Source organism: Pieris napi, chromosome Z (assembly GCF_905475465.1).
Source record: "Pieris napi chromosome Z, ilPieNapi1.2, whole genome shotgun sequence".
Classification (NCBI taxonomy): Eukaryota; Metazoa; Arthropoda; class Insecta; order Lepidoptera; family Pieridae; genus Pieris; species Pieris napi.
In genome coordinates this window covers 8596603-8619320 of record NC_062259.1, presented here as the reverse complement: position 1 = coordinate 8619320, position 22718 = coordinate 8596603, and the positions used below count along the sequence as shown (strand labels likewise).

The 22718-nt window shown below is 33.8% G+C and overlaps 1 protein-coding gene across 1 annotated transcript in view; it reads right to left on the bottom strand.

Annotated features, from left to right (window-relative positions):
* Positions 1–7071: 7071 nt before the first annotated feature.
* The window catches only part of LOC125062849 (inhibitory POU protein), a 31421-nt gene continuing 15774 nt past the window's right edge, over positions 7072–22718 (bottom strand). Inside the window, exons 2-4 of the mRNA XM_047669045.1 lie at positions 15673–15729; positions 11777–11959; positions 7072–9155 (exon numbers count right to left, since the gene is read on the bottom strand). Of these exons, the coding sequence (XP_047525001.1) occupies positions 8433–9155; positions 11777–11959; positions 15673–15729 (963 nt within the window). The 3' untranslated portion in view covers positions 7072–8432. The remainder of the gene's footprint in view (positions 9156–11776; positions 11960–15672; positions 15730–22718) is intronic.

The window sequence follows — 22718 nt, the reverse complement described above, 5'->3', positions numbered from 1 at the left end:
TTAGTATATTATAAAATAACTGTAATCTTTACGTAAACGAAATGCCACAAATAGTGACCAATGAGTGGTAATTGAAACTGTAATAAGACTGATTGAGATGGAGGTATGTAATTGGAGATATAACATTAAAAATTGCCGCATACGAGATGTAAGCTCTTTGTTTGGACGAGTTTCGTTCTTATATTTTTCAGGCTTGAATCGCTAGGAAATTGCTAATTGAATCTTAACAGGTTTATATTACATTCTCATAAAAGCTTTAAAGCTTACAAATAAGCTTAAGCAGAGAATAAAGTGAGTTATTTATAGCGGGAAGTTTGGGCGGCGGCGTCGACATCATATCGAGATCGATACTAATTTTCATCTAATGACCTTTAAAACTATTGCTATTCTCGTACATGGTTTTATACTTACGCTGTGTTCAAATACTATTGACGGGGTATCAGTAATAAATCGTGGAAGATAAGTTATATATAGGTAGGTGTTATTCTGGAACCATTATACCATTTAAAAATTATTAGTTCCTTGCTAGTAAATGTGAACTCCCAAACAAAGCCCGCAAAGAGGCGTGGGAAAGAGATTTACTGCATCTGAGGTATTTGAGAGCTAGCCAGTATCTGTTATTTTGGTAGTCCATTTTGTTTTCGCGGGAAACTGAATTTAAAGTATACGCTATGCACGTTATCAATATGTGACAACCGTTATAATGGTATTGTCGATTCTCACTTTATTAAACCGTTGCTGTGTCCGGCTGTTAAACTAAAAGAAATACTTAGTGTAAAAAAATATATCGAAAACGTGTGTTTATTCAATGTTAACGCGTACTCCTATTTTACCAAGCCTACTGCTGATAAAGGCTATTTGGTTTAGTTTTTTTTTAATTATGTTTGTCACTAACGCAAGGTGTAATGGTTGCAGTTCCATACAAACACCTTGTAGAACTAAATACTTGGCGAATAATCCTCACTTCGAAGATACTCTCCTTTAAGCCTCAGCTAACATTGGAATACTGGGCGTTGACTTATCGAACAACATTCAGTTTCGCGGTCATTCGCTTGATTCCTTGGCGTTCGTAGAGATGTTTGCTCTCTCTGCATCTTCTACCGCATTTTCTACTGCATCTTCTACCTGCAGCTGAGTTTCATCGGACGTCAAGGCTGAATACAAAATACTATCCGTATCACCTCGACGTCCGCCGTTCCACAAATGAGCGTCTCTTAAGGCAGTTTGCCGCGCACCACCACTGTATGGAACCATCAGAAGTATTTCCAAACCAATTCGACTAGGGTACTTCAAGAAAAGAGCGTGCCAATAATTCTTAAAAGGCCGGCAATGCACTTGCGAGCCCTTTGAGAGGCTTTGAGTGTCCATGGCATGGGCACGGGCAGGAGGATCACCTGATGTTCTGCCCATTTGCCTCCGGTTTTATAAAAAAATAAAAGAGAATTTCTCGTTGGTTCTTTTCTTCAATTGGAGAGTACGCAGTAAATGTAGATACATTTATTTTTATGACGTTAGTAATGATTTTCCGGAATATTTTGAATTTTTAAATTATAAATGTAGTTACAATATAATTCAGTTACAAATTTCAAAGCCGTTTCTCAAGGTGAGGCACCTTTTCTTAGTGACTCTCCCTAAATCAAACATTATTAACAACATTTATTTGATAATATATGTAGGTGCGGGTAACGGTATTTCTTCGGACACTACAATTAACAATAACGGTGATTTAGTGACTCCCTGGCAAAATTTAGGGTTCCCCAGACAGCATGGACACCCCACGCGGTTTGAATTGATTTATTTATAGCCGTGTAGAGTGTTCCCATTGTCTACCTGGCGAGCCATACACCAACTTAAAGTTATTTGAGCATGCAACATATTAAGTTCATGACAACTTCTTTGACCGCCGTAGTTTACGGTCGAAGACAATATAGTAGCTGTTTCGTATACATATATGTATTCAATTGCCCTTGTAGGCAAATCAGTCCGAGCATAGGCAAACATTCATCCAATTAGAACGTTAAACCAACAGTGAGATTGGCCAAATATTGTTTGTGTTACACAATACAAGACTAATCTCTATACATCTAATATTAGGCTTAGGCAACAATCATCGAATAGAGGGGTGAATCAGCCTCCGGCGACGGGTTGTTTAAACACACGTTTTTGACTACGTTTCTACTGTGAAGCTAGAGAACACACCAACACATTTCTGTGAAAACGATTTCACAACATATGAATATGAATACTCAGGTGCACGAAAATAAAAGACAAACTCTCCAATTCGAAATAAAGGTGACTCAGAAATACACCTGGGTCTTGAAAGATTATATTATATATATTTAACTTTAAGCAGTTTTGTTACTACGCATGAAAATACATCTATGCGGAGAACTGTATTTATGAAATTATGCTAGTGAAATGCTTTTTAATAATTTTCGTCCGAATCAAAAGTTTTATAACATTCTTATATTATTTAAACATATTTATAATAAATTTCCAATTTAAATAATTATCCACGGGATTTTAGCATTTTAGCATACTTACGAGATAAACAGTCCTACGTCTTGGTACATTTTGGAATGCTAATAAATAAGTTAATGTGTTAAAAATATTCATGTTATTCTAACACGCTAATTATTAAATAATTTATTTTGACAGTAGTGTTTTGTAGTTTTTACAAAACTTTTCTTTCCAGTATTTGGAGTTCAAGTAATCCTGCCCGCATTATTCCTTACAATATAATTATATACTATAGCGTCTCTGTTGAGTACATAATCTATACATAGATAAAGACTACGCGTTGAGCGTACGGATCAGAGATAGGCCTGCCTTCAAATTCAGTCTACGGAAGAAATTCTAAGCGCTATAAATTTATTTGAAACAGGTTCAGCTGCTGGCTTGGATGGGCTGTCACCCCAACAACTAAAAGATTTAACATCATTCAGTGTTGGTGAAACAGGTGCTCGTCTTTTTCTAAAAGCACTAAAAACTTATAAATAAAATGCTTTGCTGGAAAATAACGAAGCTATTACCCCCATTTTATAAAAGGCAACCTTGGTGGCTGGTGGATTGCCGATGATAACCTAACCTAACCTAACCTAGTCAATTTCGGTAAAACATATAATGAGTAAATTTAACAAAATCTTTGGACCAACACAACTTGGCTTTGGTACTAAAGGCTGTGAAGCCGCTATACACGTTTTCTCTTTTTACTAACGAAAAATTTGATGTGTTGTTGAAAGTTGACGTCAAAAGTGCATTTAATTCAATAAAAATGGACAAAGACAGAAATATATCTATTACAGTGTTACTCAGAGCCCTTAAAATTAACATTCAAGAGAGACGAACTCTCTTCAGGAGTTGGTTATCAACAAGTTGATCTTATGGGCTGACTATTTTTAGTCTCCCTATAAATTCACTCAGCACTTGTTATTTTAAAATTCTGTCTTTTTATTCCCAACTATGTAATTCGCTCTAGAATCATCTATAGAATCATTCAGTTCTATTAAGGGATTTGGATCATCTTTTAAAAAGTTCTTTGAAATCTATTTTAAACGTTCATTTTGAAACGTCTTCTTGGAATCAAGCATTGCTCCACTGTAGCTTGTCCAACGTTTCTCTCAGCTCTTCTTTCACAAATCTGGTAGTCTGGTAGGTAAAATCCTTATTCTACAAACTTTACAGCACTATTACCTACAGCGTTAAAGGTACACTTCCACATGGACCAAACCTTTTTTTAATTTTCTACTTATTTATTTTTTAAATTTACGTTATTAATACTATGTATTTTAAGAAAATTGTAAATATTGTGTTTTTGATTGTTATAAACATATAGATAAATGTAAAGTGTAGTATTCGTAGCATTAACTTCATCACTTTCTAATTCATATTAGAATAACGAGAGATTCATAAATAAATGAATTCATATATACTAATTTACTTATTTATCGTTGAATGTATGCGTATTCTGTAAATGGACCACAGACTAAAGGTATTAAAGTCCATTTCGAAAATTCTCCGAAGTGAAAGAGCAACCACATACGCTGGCAGCAGTATTTAATTAAATTTATTGATTAACTTGGGGTGCAAACCAGGTCTATTTAAACATTTTGCGCGAATTAAGAGCGAGTAAACACTAACTACAGCTTGAAATAAGTTAAACGCCTGAGGCGCCCGACCGTTTCAACAACATTTTAATTCAAACAACGTAATTGATTAGTTTTATTTTTATTTTTTTGTTTGTTTTTTTAAAGTTGTCACGAACCAGCCAATAGTTATTATTTAAAGCGATGTTTTGATCGAGTATCGTGTATATAAATTAATTAAACTTATAAAAAGTTGGAAAAATCCTTTTCTACTAATTAATATACTCTACTCTTACGTTGACGACTGCCGTAAAGCACTCGAAATGTTGTGGTCGAAACTATGTACAAATTTAATCGATTCGCGTTTATATTTTTTCGATTTTTAAATGTTTTCTTATCGGGACATTTGACAATTGTTTAAGTTTAGCACTACAATTTTTGTTAAAAATCACCTTTTTGTCATTAATTAACTGTCTTAGGATATTATAAAAGATATTACCGATAGGTATTACGGATTCAAATTTTTATGGTCACACATTTTACATTTTTAAAATAGTGGAATCTCGATAACTCGAACCTCGTTAAGTCGACATCCTCAGTAAGTCGAAAAAATTTCATTGCCATTCTCTTCCGCTGAAACCCCTAAATACGCGGTATCTTTAATTATTTAGACTTTGTAACTCGAACAAAATGTTATTTCCCTGTGAAGTATGCATAATACATATTTATTCTCTATAACTCGAATTTAAAAAAGGAGACGTAAGTAGTTAGTAAAATATAATGACGTCTAACTTGGAATTCCCCGAAATAATAGCAAAACATCCAAAATGAATGTTCGGGTTCGGGGCTTCTAACATATTGTTTTTGTCGTGTCTTATATAAAAAAATATGTAGTACAAAATGTAAGTAGAATTGTTATTAAAATTCGACTCAACAAATCGAAAAAAACACTTAGAAATCGCGCCTCTGTCCGTCGATATTTCAGCAGTTAAATCATATGTATCTCGAAGATCTTGTTAATTTGAAAACTCGTTAACTCAATTTTTTTTTGCCGTTCGATTTATCGAGATTCCACTGTAATATGAAACATTATATAGTCAAATATAGGAACACTCGTGTAAAGGGTACTCTTACTGATATTACAATAATTAAATATCTTCTTATAGCAGTACGAGTAATACTAGGATAACGATAAAAGTCAAAGGTCCATAATTATGTCTGGCTCAAAGTGCAGGTACCGGCAGGAATCGTTTATTTTATCGATGGACATCCGGAATTAAATTATACCACTATCCACTCAGTTATAGCTCTTACGGGCAAATTTAAGATGGTCGTATTTTAATCCCAAGGGCGGAGCCACAAGGGCACTTTAGTTGAAATACGTGAAGTTTTGAAAAAGTTACGTACGTGGAATAAAATGAAAAATTAGCAGCTGGTATATCGCGTCTGCTGCGATTATGTATATTTTTGTTTACCTGGTCCTCATGACTTTGATGAAATCTTTAATCTGATAACCTTATAAGGTCTGGGCCTCAGATTTCTGTATCTGTTCCGTTATTGTTTTTTTAAATAGGCTAGTAGATCAGTTTTCTGCGCCTGACACACGCCGTCGACGTTTTGGATTTAAGGCATGCATTTCCGCACGATGTTTTCCTTCACCTTACCAGCGAGTAATAAATGGGCATATAGACAGAAAATCCATTGGTGAACAGACGATGTTCGAACCTACGACCTTAGGAATGAGATTCGCACGCCGAAGCCACTAGGCCATCACTGCTCTGAATTCCGCCAAAAAAATTATACCAAGCCTCAAATACACTTTTTTTTGCCACGATACCTGTCAAATTAAGGTTTGTCTAGCGTAGGTCTAGTGTACTTGTTGCGATTAGAAGAAAAACTTAAATCGGAAATTATCTACTATCTGTATACTAAGAAATGGAGATCTAATGATGTATTTTACTCTTCACTTTTTGTTGTATCAAGCTTAACACATATACCTACACATATCAGTCTATAAATTATGGTAATCATACGTTTGAAGAGTGTATTTTTAAGTAGGATTTCCTTTAGTGTACCATCGAATAAGCTAAGTTGCAATCGATCTACTTTTCGTTGACTTTATTTTCTTAAAAATAAAATAGTTATATATATAACAAAATATCAGGTTAGTAATTATGTGTAACTTCTGTAGCTGATTAGTAACAACTCTAAGGTCCAAATCATTTGGAAAATCCAGGTTTCATCCAAGTTTGGGCCTTGAATTTGTAACATGAGTTTTTTCAGCTAAGTTTACCATTGGCACAAATTTGATAATTCTAGGTTTCCTTGATTAAACCTCATAATTAATAACATATGTATTTTAGTAATAACCTAAAGACTAAAGTGACAGCATGCCATTTAAATTCTTCATATAACTTTATAACTTTTTTAAGTTGGAAAATAAAACGATTTTTTACTAATAATTCTATTTTATTGTTTATTGGTTTTCGAAACAAGACATTTTTCATTCCATAGCAGGATATAATAATTAAGAATAATTGAACTGCAAGAGAAACCACTAATGTCTACTTAAACTTAGTACTGACTTAGTTTTGAAACTAATTGTTATATAAGGTAAATGTCGCGGGAATGTGGCCTATCATCTATTATTTATTAAATATGTACAAAAAAGCTTAAAGGAACCAATAGAAAAATACTGGTGGGTGGATATTTTGTCAAATTTAATGCATTGTTTTTAGATGTGTATGGCGACAATCGAACAATTATGTATTATTACTTTATTGGCCCCATTCTTTCGTGCCGAATAAAATAAGTATAAGTTTGCATTGTCGGAAAGACAGGTGAATTATATCTAAACAATAAATAGGCTTTTCATTTCTACAAATACTAATTAAACTTATTTTACAACTAATTACAGGAAACTTGCGTTAAATGATAATTAAAGCCATTTCCAATGCTTGGCTAAATCCAACGAAATAAAAAATAATCTATCTATAATTTTATACATAAAATTTATCATATTCCTAGCAGTTACATTGCACATTTTATTTCTCTATCTCTATATATACAGTTTAGTATTAAAATATTTTTACCGCAATGTTCCTTCGCGTTTAGACCAGATATCTTTTTAAGAAATTCAAAAGAGAAAATGTTTCACTAAATAAAATATAGCCACCCTAACTCAATCTAGATTTGTGGCTTTTAAAACGTGTAATGCAAATGTATTTTAAAATCCAGCGGCGTTGTACTAATTGTTGACTACAATATTAATTATTATTTTAAATATACTAGTGATTGAAATGTGACATATTTACAATGAGGTTTATTTCTATTTTGGCTAAAGTTCTCTACTAATTCCTTATAGTAAAAGTTGTGCCGTTTTGTGAAACTTTATTAAAAAACCTAGTATTATTTGTTATAATCAACCTACTATAAAAGATTACTGTAGAGTGTCATTTTAAAACCGTAATTATTTTGTAAAATGTATTGTACAGTAAGAAACAATAATAATATAATAAAACAGTATAGTATATAATAGTATTTGGTGATCAACTCTTACTAGAACCATAGCTGTATATAAATAAAATAACATTTGTTAAAAAATATTTAAAACTAAATAATTGTCGTCTTATGTCAATATTTACTCTTTACCTAGTCACAGTCTCAAGTACACTTTGTCGTTCGTTATATAAATGTACACTCTTGGACTTGCCTGCCTGAACAGTTCCAAACAATTGCTCCCACGAATAAATAGAGTTCTTGATTAAAAACATTAATTGTTCAATGACATTGAAACGTACGTTCTACGGTGGCAATCAAGACCATAAGTGCACATTTTTAGCGGACATCCTTTTCTGATATCCATTTCGAGTCTGCAACACGCAGTAATGAAATTACTAACATTAAACACAGAATATTGAATATTTGCAAGGCACATTCTCTTTAAAATCCTGATTTCCAAATTTCCTTGTAAAATCTCCACAAAAGTATTGCTAACATAAATTAATATGTACGAGAAGCGACTTTTGTTCTTTGTGTTGATATGTATAATAATAATTTATTAAGTACCCTGTGATTTGAAAATTTAAAAGAGTCGTTAAGGTAAAACCATAATCTGTAACAATATGTACAACAAGTAATAATTGCGAACAATTTTTAAGGATATCAAAAGAACGAGTTGGAAACGAGATAATATTATTGCTTACGACAGGATACTCTCAGCACTCATGAGCCGGAGCCCCAAGAGCGACGGTTTTAGCCGTGACCTAGGCTAACGTAGGAGCGGTTGGCTACTCAGTACCCGTATCCAGCTCCTGGATAGAGAAGAGCAGCGCCGCCACCCGACGGTCAGTGTTGGGCTGCGAACTTCATACGTTTCTGTTTTTGCCTTTGATTACAGAACCAAACTCGGACGACGTTCTTTTTAAGATCTAACTTTTCCGCAATAGCTGCTATTTTCTCACCAGATGGTCTCGGCTGTACGGCAAAATACGCTTCGAGGCTTCTCTTTTCCGGCGCGGCTATAGATGTTCTCTTTCGCTTTTTTTCACCGGCTGGTAAGACACTCGGGGCATCCGGATCTCTCCTCTTATTTTTTGCTTGGGCTTCGGCCTCCTCTAACCAAGCTTGGAGTATAGGTTTTAGGGCTATCATGTTATTGTGACTCAGCGTTAAACTTTCAAATCTACATATTGTACTTTGTGATAGTGCACCAACACCAGGAAGCTTTAAGTTAGCTAAAGCTTTACCAACGTCAGCTTGCGTTACGCCAAGTTTAATACGACGCTGTTTAAATCTTTCAGCAAAAGCTTCGAGCTCGCGCGGGTCCGTATCAGTATCAGGATGCAATGCAGCACCGGGGTGTACTAAATGTGCTGGTGGAGCGTGAGCCAGGCCACCGGTGTGATGGTGATGATTCATCACGTGATTCATTGCACCGTAGCCGTGTAATTGGTGATGTGGTGGTGCTCCTTCTCCCATCGGAGCAAGTGTGGTCATAGATGTTGCAGATCCTGGCTCAAGCATGTCTAATCCCTCCATGCCATGGTGTCCCATCTGTGAGAAGAAAGGCTTTTGTAATTGGTTTATGGAACTGCCTACACCACAACTAATGAAGATATTATTAAAGTCTAAGACTTAAATTAAATAAAATACCTACAATGAATACAACTTACAGTTCATGGCAATTTGATCGTTTATTTTGAATACAAAGCAGGGATAATAACAATAGGCTCTACTCGTGGGTGATATGGAAACATAAACAATAATCATTGTGCACAGATTTGCTCTCATTCTTTATGAGTGCAAACACTTGTTTTTTTGCAAAGGGGGTGAGTCTGTTGTGACGTTGATTGGATGCGAGTGTTTTACCAATATGCTTACGTTGTTGACCGGCTTTGTGACTAAAATGGATGTTTGAAGTATCAGAATTCATTCGTAGAAAATAATGTTTATGCAACCAGTATTGATTTTAATTAAGTAAAAATCAATTTAATAATACTGCGCCAGTAGAATCAGTCGCTACGTCACTAATCAATGAAACCTCTAAAAAAGATAAAGGATAATGTTACAAAATTAGATATAATATTTTTTGTTAACATTTAAAGAGCATAAAATTGTATAGGAAAACACAAACCCGGACCGGTTACAAAAACTAACGGAAGTCGAAACATGCCATAAGTCTCACTAACAATTTTCTAGGTGCAGGGGTGGCATTTTCGGTGCAGTAGGTACCGATTCTTCTGGGAACAGTAGATCACAATTACGCGGACATCAGACTGCGTGCTACACGGAATGTTACAAGCGATACTCGTGCCTTATATTTTTTGATTTGCGCTGTTGTGATCATCTGCGTTTCTAAGATAAACTTGAGTAATTTTATGCTTATAAAAATAACTATCTCACATCCTATCGTATCGTATTTATTACGCAAGGTTTTGTGAAATTTAATAAAGAACAATATTATGAATGGTAATAATAGCTGTGGGTGTATTGATCCAATCCAATAATAATTCCACTGTTATCAAGGTTGCTCAGTCTAGATTAATATGTTGCCTAATAATATTGCACGTTGTTTTTAAATACAGTATGGTAGAAAGTTTCTGTGGCGATAAGATCGACCCTTGCACCATCTCCCAAGTGATTTCAGTGACAATTGCTTGCGAGTAAAAACGCTCATATGCCGTGTAATCCCACGGGCATAAACTCCCCTTTGAAGTTTACGTTTTATGTTTAATTTTGCTCACTATTTACTTTGTTTTATAAGTACAGTAAAACACGCTCACTATATCGTGTAGTATAGCTTTTTTACAGTACGTGTTATTAATATTAATTACGAGACCTACAACTTACTAATTATATTAATTTATTGTACGTCAAAAATAGTATTTAATTTCATTTTCATTAAATTATATTTTGTACGACCAGTCAACCCGTTCATTTTAAATACTTGTTTAATAGTAGTACATAAATTTACTGCACTCATGCTATAAGGTAGAAACTTAGTCCTTTTCGTAATAATAAATAAATCATAAATTCGTTATTTATTTGTAAAATAATAATCTAGAATTGTTAAAAAAGTTCGTATCGTTCGCTATGTTCGCAAAATAGAAAAAGAACATCTTTATATCCCCACACATTGCCAAGATTAAAATGTTTGACGTTTGATTCCGGACGACTCGCGTTTAGGTTTTCTTGTGCCATAAAGTACACATTACGTGGCCTCCCTTACGGCGGAGGGAAAAACGAAAACTTTGAAAGGATAAAGCTCTATATGAACTGAAAGGCTTTATATCTTTTAAGTCTTCGTTCTTTCATAAGAATCTCAAATTTTAATTCGTATAATTATAGTAACAAATAAAATGCTATAAATATGGCGTTAATGCATCGGTCTGTCGTGAAACAAACAACAAAAATCGAACGATTATATCCCCTGTTTAATAAAGCGTAGCAGAAAAACAATTTGCAACGTTAATATGAATTAAACGAAATTGAACAGATGATGCTGTTATGATTGCAAAACATGACTTCTCTTACATGTGTACAATATGGCTTAAAGGAGGGGTTGCAATACAATCGACTACATTACATCGAATAGTGCATAAAATTACCTCATTTTTATAACGGTGCGCATATATTTCTTACATGTTAGAGCTCTCCCGACTTCGCCCCTAAATTCCCCAAGGAACCAACCCTCGCCGGTTACCGATATAGGAAGACTAAAAGATTTTCCAAGGTATGGGGCATACAGAAATGCATTTACCTTTATTATTATTATTTATGTTTCTCAATGGGTACACTGCCTTCCAATTTACAACAATTTTATTACTATTCCTTAGTTTTATATTCTTGAAATTCGATTGAAATGATTGGTATGGATTTCTCGCGAGTCATGGAGTAGGGGAGTTTTATTGCTTAGTATCTAGTATTCGTTATATTAATTCTCTCTAAGATGAAGCGTGTTTTTTTGGGCGTATGCTTTCCGTTAATAAGTATTAACTTCTATGTCTTACAACGGTATTAAAGTATAGGCTACTTAAACCACTGATTGGCTTGTTAAGCACAATGCTTTTAGCTTGCGTAGAGAACATTATGCATTTTAGTAAACGAATATAACAATATTTCGTCTTACTAGATGTTTTTGTTTGATTATTTATAAATATATATCTAGGAATAAAAAGGAACTTTTATACCTGATGCGGTCGGGTGTTATGCGGAGGAGGACCCCCGACTCCGTGGTGATAGACCATGTCATGTTTGAGTTGCGGTAGCGGAGGTCCAGGCTGAGGACCTGACTGATGCTTGCTGATGTCCACTGCTGCTAGTGCTTCCGCTCTACTCAACAGTCCGTCATTGAGACCACTGAATATGTCACCCTGGTGAGTAATTAGTTGATGAAATAGTGAATTCAAACAAAATTCGGAGACGAAAATTGTTTCGAAATGCTCACACAAGCTTCTTTCGAAAACTAGTTATCATCTCATATAGAAAATATATCAAATCATAAAAATCACATTTTTTTACAGCAAGCGTATAATAGGGTAAACTTACAACCATTGTATATTGTAGTGACAGCATAGGGGTTCTTTCCAGTCATTAACACGAGTATATACGAACTTCATCATTTTTGAACTACATGAATTTGTGTTAGAAATGTGTGACATTAAACAAACGAAATTAAATTTATTACACTGTACAACCGAAAGCTAGATAAATAGTTCAAAAGGGCAGTACTAATTCGCAAGACGTAATACGTAGTCAACATCAAATAGTCATGGCGGATCAACCGACGGGCCGCGGACAGGGGTTTTTCCCGGATTACTTTAAATTATTTATGAGTGACTCTGACCTCGTGTTCCGGAGAAACTCGTTATTTCGCCTTCTGGTACTCCTCAGCCGCTCTGGACGGATGCTTCGCGCGCGAACTGACTTTCAAACAGGCGGTTTATAGTGGAACACTTTTAAAGCGATAGTTCCGCATTTCGATTTACCGGTGCTACCCACGGAATAAGGGGCTTTGCTTTGGGAAAAGTTTGGTAAGTCTTGTTTTGTTTAGTGGTCAAAGATTTGACGATACGGAATAAGATTATGTGAGAAGTTTGTATTAAAAACTAAGTTGGGTCAATCATTATCTAGACATACGATTCTGTCGTCGTATTGGGCTGGAGTTTTTAGTTTGTATGAAAAGGGGGATAATTGCTAAAGCTCAAAGAGTATTATTCGTTTCTCAAACATTGACAATTGAATGAACAAATTATTTAAACAACTGTGGTAAATTTGTTAAACTTGTTTTTTTTTTTTTTTTATAGGACGGAGGGCAAACGGGCAGGAGGCTCACCTGATGTTAAGTGTTAGTTATACTAGTAATAACTAATCTGACAAATCATATATATCGTTAAACAATCAATAATAATCACTTAACCCTGCCATAACACTTGATCAATCCCACCTCTTAAGTTTTAAGTGTGAATTGCTGTCATCCGTAATCCCTATACAAAAGGACAATCGAGCGTGAGAAATAAAAGTTTGTTTCTACCCTTCACGAATCATTAGCATCGCGTTACAAGAGTTGCCCCGGGAGCCGACCGTCTAATTGTAATTGCTAAACAAATCGGCCCCGTTCCGATGCGAGTTACAATATAATTTATACTGATGTGCGCGTGCCAGCGAATTGGGCGTGAAATTACAGCATTAAGTGTCTTTGTCGAGTGTTTTGTGTGTTATATAATGATTATGCGTAAATTACATTAAAGGATTTAAATGGACGGCCCTTTCGTATTGCGTTGTTTTTCTTGTTTAGCATATCGTAGAAATAGTTCTGATATTCGATACGTTCCTACAAATTTTTAGTTTCCGACTAGGCTCTCATTTCTTAATGGCATATTTATTATAGGTCACAGTATGTCCGTATATATGTCCAGTATGTGTCAATGTATTTCACCATGCCTCCTGCTGATAGAGGACAGGTCTTTGTTTTTAATTTATGTTATTATTATTAATTACTTAAGATGTCATGTGGAACATGGTGTAATGGTTGCAGCTCCTTACAAACGTTGTGTAAAAAAACATTATAAAGAGAGGCGGAGAGTTTATTGCCAGTTCTTCTCTTCCGTTCTACGCCCTTGATTTGAGAACTGGCACTAAATGCACAGTTAGAAGCATTCCATATACATTTCTTTTTTTGACGTTCATATTGTGTTACCTATATGATTAATGATTTTTGACTTGACTAAATATCAACCATACTTTCCAATTTTGATGAATTAGATTGCGTTACATACATAGGGTTTTATTTATACTGCGTTATATAACAAAATAAGTATATACATACACAATTGCCGCATGACGCAAAACAAAGCGCTTACCAACACGATACTACTAAAATAATCCATTACTATTATTACTCATCAACGTTCTCATTTAAGGGTTAACTGGCGACAACTCCTGATCCCTTGATACATCTGTGCCTCGTGATGTCGGTATCATGTGTCACAGAGATGTAAAACACAGTAGGGGCCTTTGCACACGATTAGCCGGATAGAGCGGCATACTGAATATTATAATATTTCATGAATTTAATTACGTTCCTGTTATTTAGTTACTCAAAGTTATTAAAAGTTAATTAAATTAAAGCCTTTGAACCTTTTCGGTCTTCGCAGTCTCGTTGATCATGCGCGGACTATTTTACAGGAAAAATAAATGTTATTCAATTTGCTAAGAAAGCAACTTTCGTATCTAGTTCTGGAAAATTAGGAATTTTAATTATCCTATCGATTCTTTTGGAGGCATTCACTGGCCAATCCTATTCCTGAAAATTCTATATTTTTAAAATTTTAATAACACTGTGTTAATTTATAAAGCCTTTTTTGACTAATGAGTTATAATTGCTGTGATCTAACTGCACCATACTAAAAATTGATTAGTAAAATTGTAATTAACGTAAGTAAACCGCTGATCACGTATTACTATCGGTATAGACGCTCCAAAATTCCTTTTAACTATCTACAACTCTCAAATAAAAGTTGCTGAAATATATAATTCTATTAGTAACAACAGTTATAAAATGCCATAAATCTTTTAATTAAATAATCAGACGTTTATTTTTGAAATGAAAATAATTGTACTTAATTTATACAGCTTTCAGATGAACATTGACATTCTTAATTGTATCGAAAATTCATACGTCCGTTATTACGCGTTTTAATCCACGTCATTTTCGATTACCACTTAATAACTTCGTGAATGCTTTAACACAATTATTTTTATATAATGTTTTCAGACTCGTAGCATATCGTGATATGTCAATAATACAATCCCCACAGTTCCATGTTCATTTCCTTTCTTTATATTTTATTTTTCAATATCGGTGTTCCAAACTCGGTCAGCGAAATGTCAACTCATTTATACGAAGGTTAACTTTAAACCTATAACGTTATTATTGTTTACATGATATCGTAGTGCCATAAACGTATTGAATTTTTAATAATGTATATATATAAGTACATATAATTATTCCCGTTTTATATTTTAAAAGAGTACCGAGAGTTTTTTACGCCGGCTTTTTCTCTCGGCCTACACCCTCTGTCTTCTTTGCCGATGAGTAGGGAATAGGGATGCCTACAAATTCAAATTTAATGACGTGGAATAAGTGATACATTTATCTTATGTTTCATAATAAACATATTTTATTTTTTATTTTAAATAAGACACGGCTGGTAGAACGATAACGTTACCGAGTATACGTCAACAAACTCTGTATACTTTTGATTAATTATACTTATTACACATATTAATATCCGAGTTTCCTTGATAATTACCTGTGTTCTCTTTGAAATTCACGAAATTTTTTAAGCGATGTAACCATTTTTTACATTAATATATACAATAGTATACTTTTAATAATTTAGAAATAAAATAAGAATTTTACGTTGTTCAATGTGTGTTATAGTGAAGTATTTGTTAAACACTTACCTTTGAGAAATAATAGATAAACTTAAATATCTTTGGCCAAAGATAATCGCAAGCGCCATCGCAGTGCAAAAAATGGAAATTATATTAATTTATTCAAGTATATAACTATATTACTTACGTTATGTCTTGGTGACCAGGAATTGCACATCAACGATGCGTCTTCGAGTATTCGACTCTGAAAAGAAAACAGATTTATATTGGGTAAAAATTATAAACAATACTTTTAATTTAGTGCTGATGTTTTGTATGTACCTACCTAATGTAAATTTATAGATATAGTTAGTGTATTGATCAAAATATGACTTTGAAGATGGCTATTAAAAGCAATTACGAAGGCTATTGAGTTTACCTTTGAAGATGGTGTTCATTGTGTTGGTACAGTGGTAATGTATAATTGTTTATCTTTTTGTAAAAGCGGTTCTAATAAGTCTTGAAACATTACGTCTGATTTTATTACGTTTTTTATATATTGAAAAAACGTGAAATGCGAAACTAATCCGAGTTACTAAAAGATAAATAATTTAGTGTATACATAATGTATAGAATTTCTTGCTGATACTAAACGATGTGGTAGAAACCCTAAATATACATAAATAAGGGATGTAAATAATTTTTCATAGCGTTTATATTTGGATGTGTTGCAAGTATATCTTTCGCCGTAAGATAATTTTACTTAAACGTGGATATGCATCAAAAGCGAAATAATGATGTACGTGTAGGATTGTTAACACTTCCTTTATGTCGTAAACAACGAGTGTAACTATTATACGAATGCAAACAGCTCGCGCCAGAAGTAGGACACATCAAAGATGTGTCTTAGCTTTATGCTGTCTTTGTCATAGATTAAATACAGCTACTAATACGTTGTAGATTTATTTAATCACATACATACATGGATTTAGTTATTTTCAAGTATGTGTGACGAATTACGAAATAATGTCTTTTATAGGGAAGTCCCGGAACCTTATTTTGAATCATTATTATCAATTCTGTAAGTTACCCTTCGGATCAATCAAGCCTTGTATCTTAGGCAACCTCTCGGCTCTCGTGACCATAGATACATATAGAATTCTCGCGGAATAAAGGCCCATTTAGATGGAGAGAGTCATACGCGACTATCGCCATAGCATTATCGTATCAAAAAGGTTTACATACAGGCAAGAACTAAATTCTCGCCTACGATTATATCATACGAGAATCGCCAGGGATTTATCGCTAGGCGATATTTTCCTGCGTCTTTACACATCGATATTTTAGTAGAAAGATTCTTACTTACGAGAAACTTGACTAGTATAAACTCGATCTCGTATGACATTTTTTAATGTTCATGCGAGTATCGTACAAATCGGTTTGAACCGTTTTGAATGCGAGTTGTTTTATTCGAGTTTAGTAGGGTTCACAAAAATGTCACAAAAATCCTATTAATTTTGTGGCTACCGACAATATTAAGTTCATTGAACTTTATAGAAGTTACGAGTGAAACTTTTTTATATTCTTTCGATAATCGTACATTCGAGACGAGAAACTCTCTCCATCTAAATGGGCCTTTAGGTTTTGGTAGTCACTTCATTGTTGTCAGGTCTTGTGATCATTATTTGCCTGTTTTCAGTTCCTTCATGATCTAAACTAAAAGCACCAGGACCTAAATGGACTGTGAGATAGCAAAAGTCATATGAAGAACTTGAATCTTGAAGAGTCGTAGAAAAATAATTGTCTACTACTACTTGTGTACTACGGTATAATGGGAATTCAGACTAAATGATGAATGAAAGCCACCTTCTCTATAAAACCTATAATATTTATTAATCTTAAAATGTAAATTAATCCTCGACTATATCATTCTAATTGCATAAATTTTGGTTACGTATTAAAAAAAATAATAGCAATTTGAAGGTAGGAGTTTGTTTAGGTACGTATAAAATCTCGATTGGATTTGAATTAATTAACTGGTAGTTTTTACTTTTTAATGTTTATTACAGGGGCCATTTTATTCAATTTCACACGTTTTTATTCAAGTATCTAATTCCTATATACGAGTCGTAGTACATAAGCCTGGTATTTCAAGTTTCATGCAGAAGCATTTCACGTTTACATGAACAATAAAACGTTTGTTGCGCTTCTCAAAATATAAGACAAAATAACTTATCTTATGTACTTATCCACTTTCTCACTAATTTTAATAATTATAAAGTTCCGAGTCAAGCAATTTTAATTCAAGTTGTATTTCGAGGCCTGAGCTCTTAAAATACGAGAGTCCAGAGATGGTTGTGACATCTTCCGCACGACTCCACTCCTAGTCGCATTAATAATTAATTCTTAGCCCTTTGCCGCGCCTGTTAAATGGTGTGACTAAATAAGGGTGGGTCGGCCCTGCCACCCGCCATAACCTGCTGTAGACTACTACCGCGCTCCAAACTTTTGAACATTTGTTTTCAGATAATTTGTAAGAGAATCTATGGCAAGGCTACTTAGATTATATAAGTTCCGCATCCAATATTAAGGCTTACTCATGTGTAACGTAGTTTAACTATGAGAAATCATGTTCGCTTATTATAGTTGTTGGACATTATTGAGTCATGTTCCGGAATTTTTGTTAACAGATAACAACTATCTATATATTTGTTATTTAAATACTTATTGATACTTTTTATGTGTGTGTATATTGGTTCAATACATAATTTCTCGTATGCAGATTACTCGCAATTGACTGGAATGAATAAATGGCAGGTTATTTGTGAGCAAAAGACCAGTGTTAATCATTCGCTCGGTAGATGACATTTTAACTCCTGAACACACTCGTATTAAGTAAACTATATATTTTTTACAATTTCTTCAAATAATTTTATTTGGTTATATTGTGATTAAAAACATTTATTTTTTAAATTTGCGCCCAAGTCCATATGTATTATTTATATATTATCTCAATAATTTTTTTTTGTTTAAAATTTAACTAAATAAAATAAACTTTATCTAGACTTCTAATGTATACCTACTATATTCATAGAGTTAGTTTTTTATGAATGAAGAAAGTTTAATTGTCGTATAATAAATGTAAATGGTTGCCACCTGTATAGCTTCTCACGATATTTCAGCTGTAAAAAGCACTCACGTTCATTTCCCGCAATTACAACGACATAATCGTATCTGAAGTACTCAAGAACTCCGAACAATCTTGCTTAAATCATGAGAGAATGAGCCTTAAATTTGCCAGAGACTTAAGGCTTTGATAGAACGAGACAAAAACAGACAATGATTAGAGAATGAATGAGACAACTAGCCAAAGATTATGGTAATGACGATAAAAATATCCGATGAGGGTGGCGGTACTTAGAAGCAATTTAAAGATATTGTATTTAATGTTTCGAAGAGGAGTTTTAGGGGAGTGTACGTTATCGAGGCTTAGGGAGATTGCAGGGGCCGAGTAAAAGACTCAAATGTGAGCTGGATTTTGTGAATAGATTATTGAAGTGCAGAGTGCACTTCAATCGGTAGATCTACGGAAAGCCTTTTATTTTTTTTCGTATTTTAATTGACATTTTAATAATTCTTATATTATTCTGGTCACACGGCATTTTGTCATAGACAAATTATGCATACTGACTTATTGCCAGAGAAAAAATAACGTTGAAAATTGGTTTAGAGAAATTTAGACTCGATTCAAATATTATTCATACCCATGTAACATAACAACAACAATAGTGAACAATGTTGGTTTCAGCGGGTGACTCTCCTCCCTGAGGTCGTAGGTTCGATGCTGGCTGTGCATCAATGGACTTTCTTTCTACGTACGCATTTAACAATCGCTGGAACGGTGAAGAAAAACATTGTGAGGAAACCGGCTTGCCAGACCCTAAGAGTCGATGGCCTGTGTCAGGCACAGGAGACCGTTCACCTACTTGTCTATTAGATTAACAAATAATCATGAAACAGATACACAAATCTGATGCCCAGACCTAGAAAGGAGGTAGCGCCACTGTTTTTTTTTATTTTTATATGTTACATAATACATATTATGTATTCATACTATAAATTTAAGCTTCATTACTAAAATTTCAAAATTGTTTGCGAAACGTTCATTAATCGTATATATTATTATTATTAGCTACACTGAAGAATACCTCCATAGTTTATATTAATACAAATAGCCATCTGAAATGGTAACCTCACAATAGCTACATAACTGGTTTTAATATAACAAGGAGTGTACATCGCATTAGTGGTTTTGTAGCTGTAGCAATAACCCTTAAACGTTAACTGTTATTGCCGATGGGTTCGTTACCTAGTAGGAAAGATCTTAGGGGAAAGATGGAAACGGTTACTTATTCACTTAATGGAGACCAGAAATTAGCGGAATACCCTTAAGTGAAGCTTCTCGTAACAATAATAAAAGTCCATTATGAGACAGATCATAAATAAAGGGCGGGAAAAGAAATACTTAGACCATGTTTAAGGACGCCGGAACAGCAATAATTATAATAAGCGTTTTTTTAAGAACACGGGTATTGTTATATAGTATTTAAATTTCATTGATTTGTTTTGGTATTTTGCGAAATACATTTTTTTGGGATAATAATGAACGTTGTGTCATAAACAAACAGGCATTCATCGTACCACTACGTGCTACGGATAGCGAGAGATCTTGCTTCAAAGTGATTAGGGGCAAAACGCGCTCGACGAATTTCAGCGCAACAGGGCGGGCCTGATCAATATAGGGCGGGGTCTCAGATTTGACGCTGCGTGCCGGTGTGCGCTCTACGCTAGTCTAATTGATTGACACAGACGGACTGACAGCCAGACACAGAGCGTTTTGGCGGCTTTTTATTGTGCCCTTTGAGGGGAGCTGGGGCCAGTGGTCAAATGTTACGGTGATTAATTTTAAACAATTATTGCTTTGTGGCATTGATTGGATTTAATTTCCTCTGAGGATTGATTTGTTTAAAATATCTTTAATAAGGCATATTTTTTTTAATAAGATTTCAAACAACACTTTAGGTTTCAAGCATTATTCCAGTACTTGATTCATTGTATAATATTAACGTCACATTATTACAAATCCACATCCACCTTTAGTTTCTAGGTATATTCTTCGTCAATTATGTTTAATAGATAAATTGTAAAATTCGTGTATCGTTTATTATCTGACCTTTAAAAATTAAAAATTAACTGTTGGCCAATATGACAAACCTAATATAAAATGAAGTAAATTTTCTATTTTTAAAAGTCTGTATTACGAGTAACTATGTAGAGCGACTGCTGTATTTTCAGGACGTACGTTACTTAGGTACATTTTATTTGAGCTTTGTGTTAGTTAAATTGAGAATTATATTATTTTACTAAAGTCACTGTTTTATCGTAACAGTAATGTAAGTACTAGGACTAGGGGAAATATTGTATCGATTGTATTCATGATCTTATATGATAATGACCATGATACAAAATTGAAAATAATTTACCATTTCTCATTACACTCAAACACGGTCCTTACGTTTAAGATTCGTCTGTCTTGAGTGTCATTAAGTGTATTTCTACATATTGACCCATTCGAGAATATTGAATACACGCAAATGATAATGCAGTTTTGTTACAATCAACTTAAAACGACTATTGTTTCCCTAGGCATCAAACCTAGTAACTTCAGATTCTACGCTACGAAGATCCAAAAGCATAAAGTCTACATTTAATTCATATAATAAAAATTAAGCCTAAACGCCTTTTTGAAGGAGGTATTTACGCTGTGGCACAGTGTAAATCTAACTATATAATTATTTATAGCAGTTTTACCGAAAGTATATTTAGAAGAACCATTGGTATCTTTATAGTTTATTTGATGTAAGTATACAAATTCAAGACGTCAAATTGTCAGTAAATTCTTTTTAAAACGTTTTGGCATTTTTTGTGTTTGTTTTTTATTTTATTAATATTTCATGAAAAACCAAACAATAAAATACAAAGGGATTATTGTGTAAGTAGACTAAGTGTAATATTATTTCCGTTGCACGACACTGATTGCACGTCATAGCGGAATCATAACAGATGCACCGCTATAATACAAAACTCATAAAAACATAAGGGGTGGAAGTAATGACGCCGATAATTATCTAACTACCAGCAATACACTTGACATGTTTGTGAATGAGTGCCGGAAGCCGGGGTGAATCCTGTGGTCACGTGACCCGGCGTCCGCCATCTTGTTTAACTATAAACTTCCGTTCCGGTGAACGTATAAATCAGGAATAGCAAACCGTTGGTTTGTGCTTTGATACCAATTAATGTTTCACTTTACTATGTACCCTAGTTATTTTATTAACTTTTGATTATATTACTTCTATATAATATATTGTACATACATAAGATGCGTACTCTTTAAAGTAAATTAAATATCTATTTCAAATCTATATTTTTATAAAACATTTGATTACCTATAGCGATTTCGTGAAAGTATTCTAAGTTGCCATAATAATAGAAATTCTATAAAACAAAAATACTATTTCAAATCAAAACAACTTTACCTTCAAGTAACACTTGCAACAAAACTCGACATTTATGAAAAGAAGATCTGTAAAAGAGAGCAGAAAATCCACCTAAGCTTAGTATCGCGTGAACCTCAGCTCGTTTTGTCAAGAAAATATTTTCTTAGATGTTGTGTAAGTTGGTCTTGAGCGCGCAAACTTATTTTTCCAACTCAAACATACATATTATACCTTATACCACTGCTATAAGGTTGAAAGTATTAACACGGTATCTCAGTTGTTAAAGTTTAGCGTCTTAAGCTGATCTAGGGGACGTCAGTAAGGTCGCTGTCACCGACTATCAATATCTGTTGTAAAGTGACGTATGGGGTAGCAGAGGCCTTCTTAAATCGATAAATTGTGTTCTCTACCTACTTAAGAAGTTGCGATGAGTTTATTGGCTTTATTGACATGCTGTCGTTTGAACTTTCTCTGGTTCACGAGCGGTTAGAATTCAGACTGAATAAGATATAAATCTTGGAAAAGTTATATAGAACGAAAAACTTTGAGATAACGGTCTTGTTTATAAACGTGTCTATGCGTAAATTTAAAGTGACACTAGGGTAATGAAGACCTTGTTTAGGCTTAGAATAGGTTGTTAATATTTTTCTACAAGAGTTCAACTTTATATTGCTATATTTGATCCAGTCTCGTC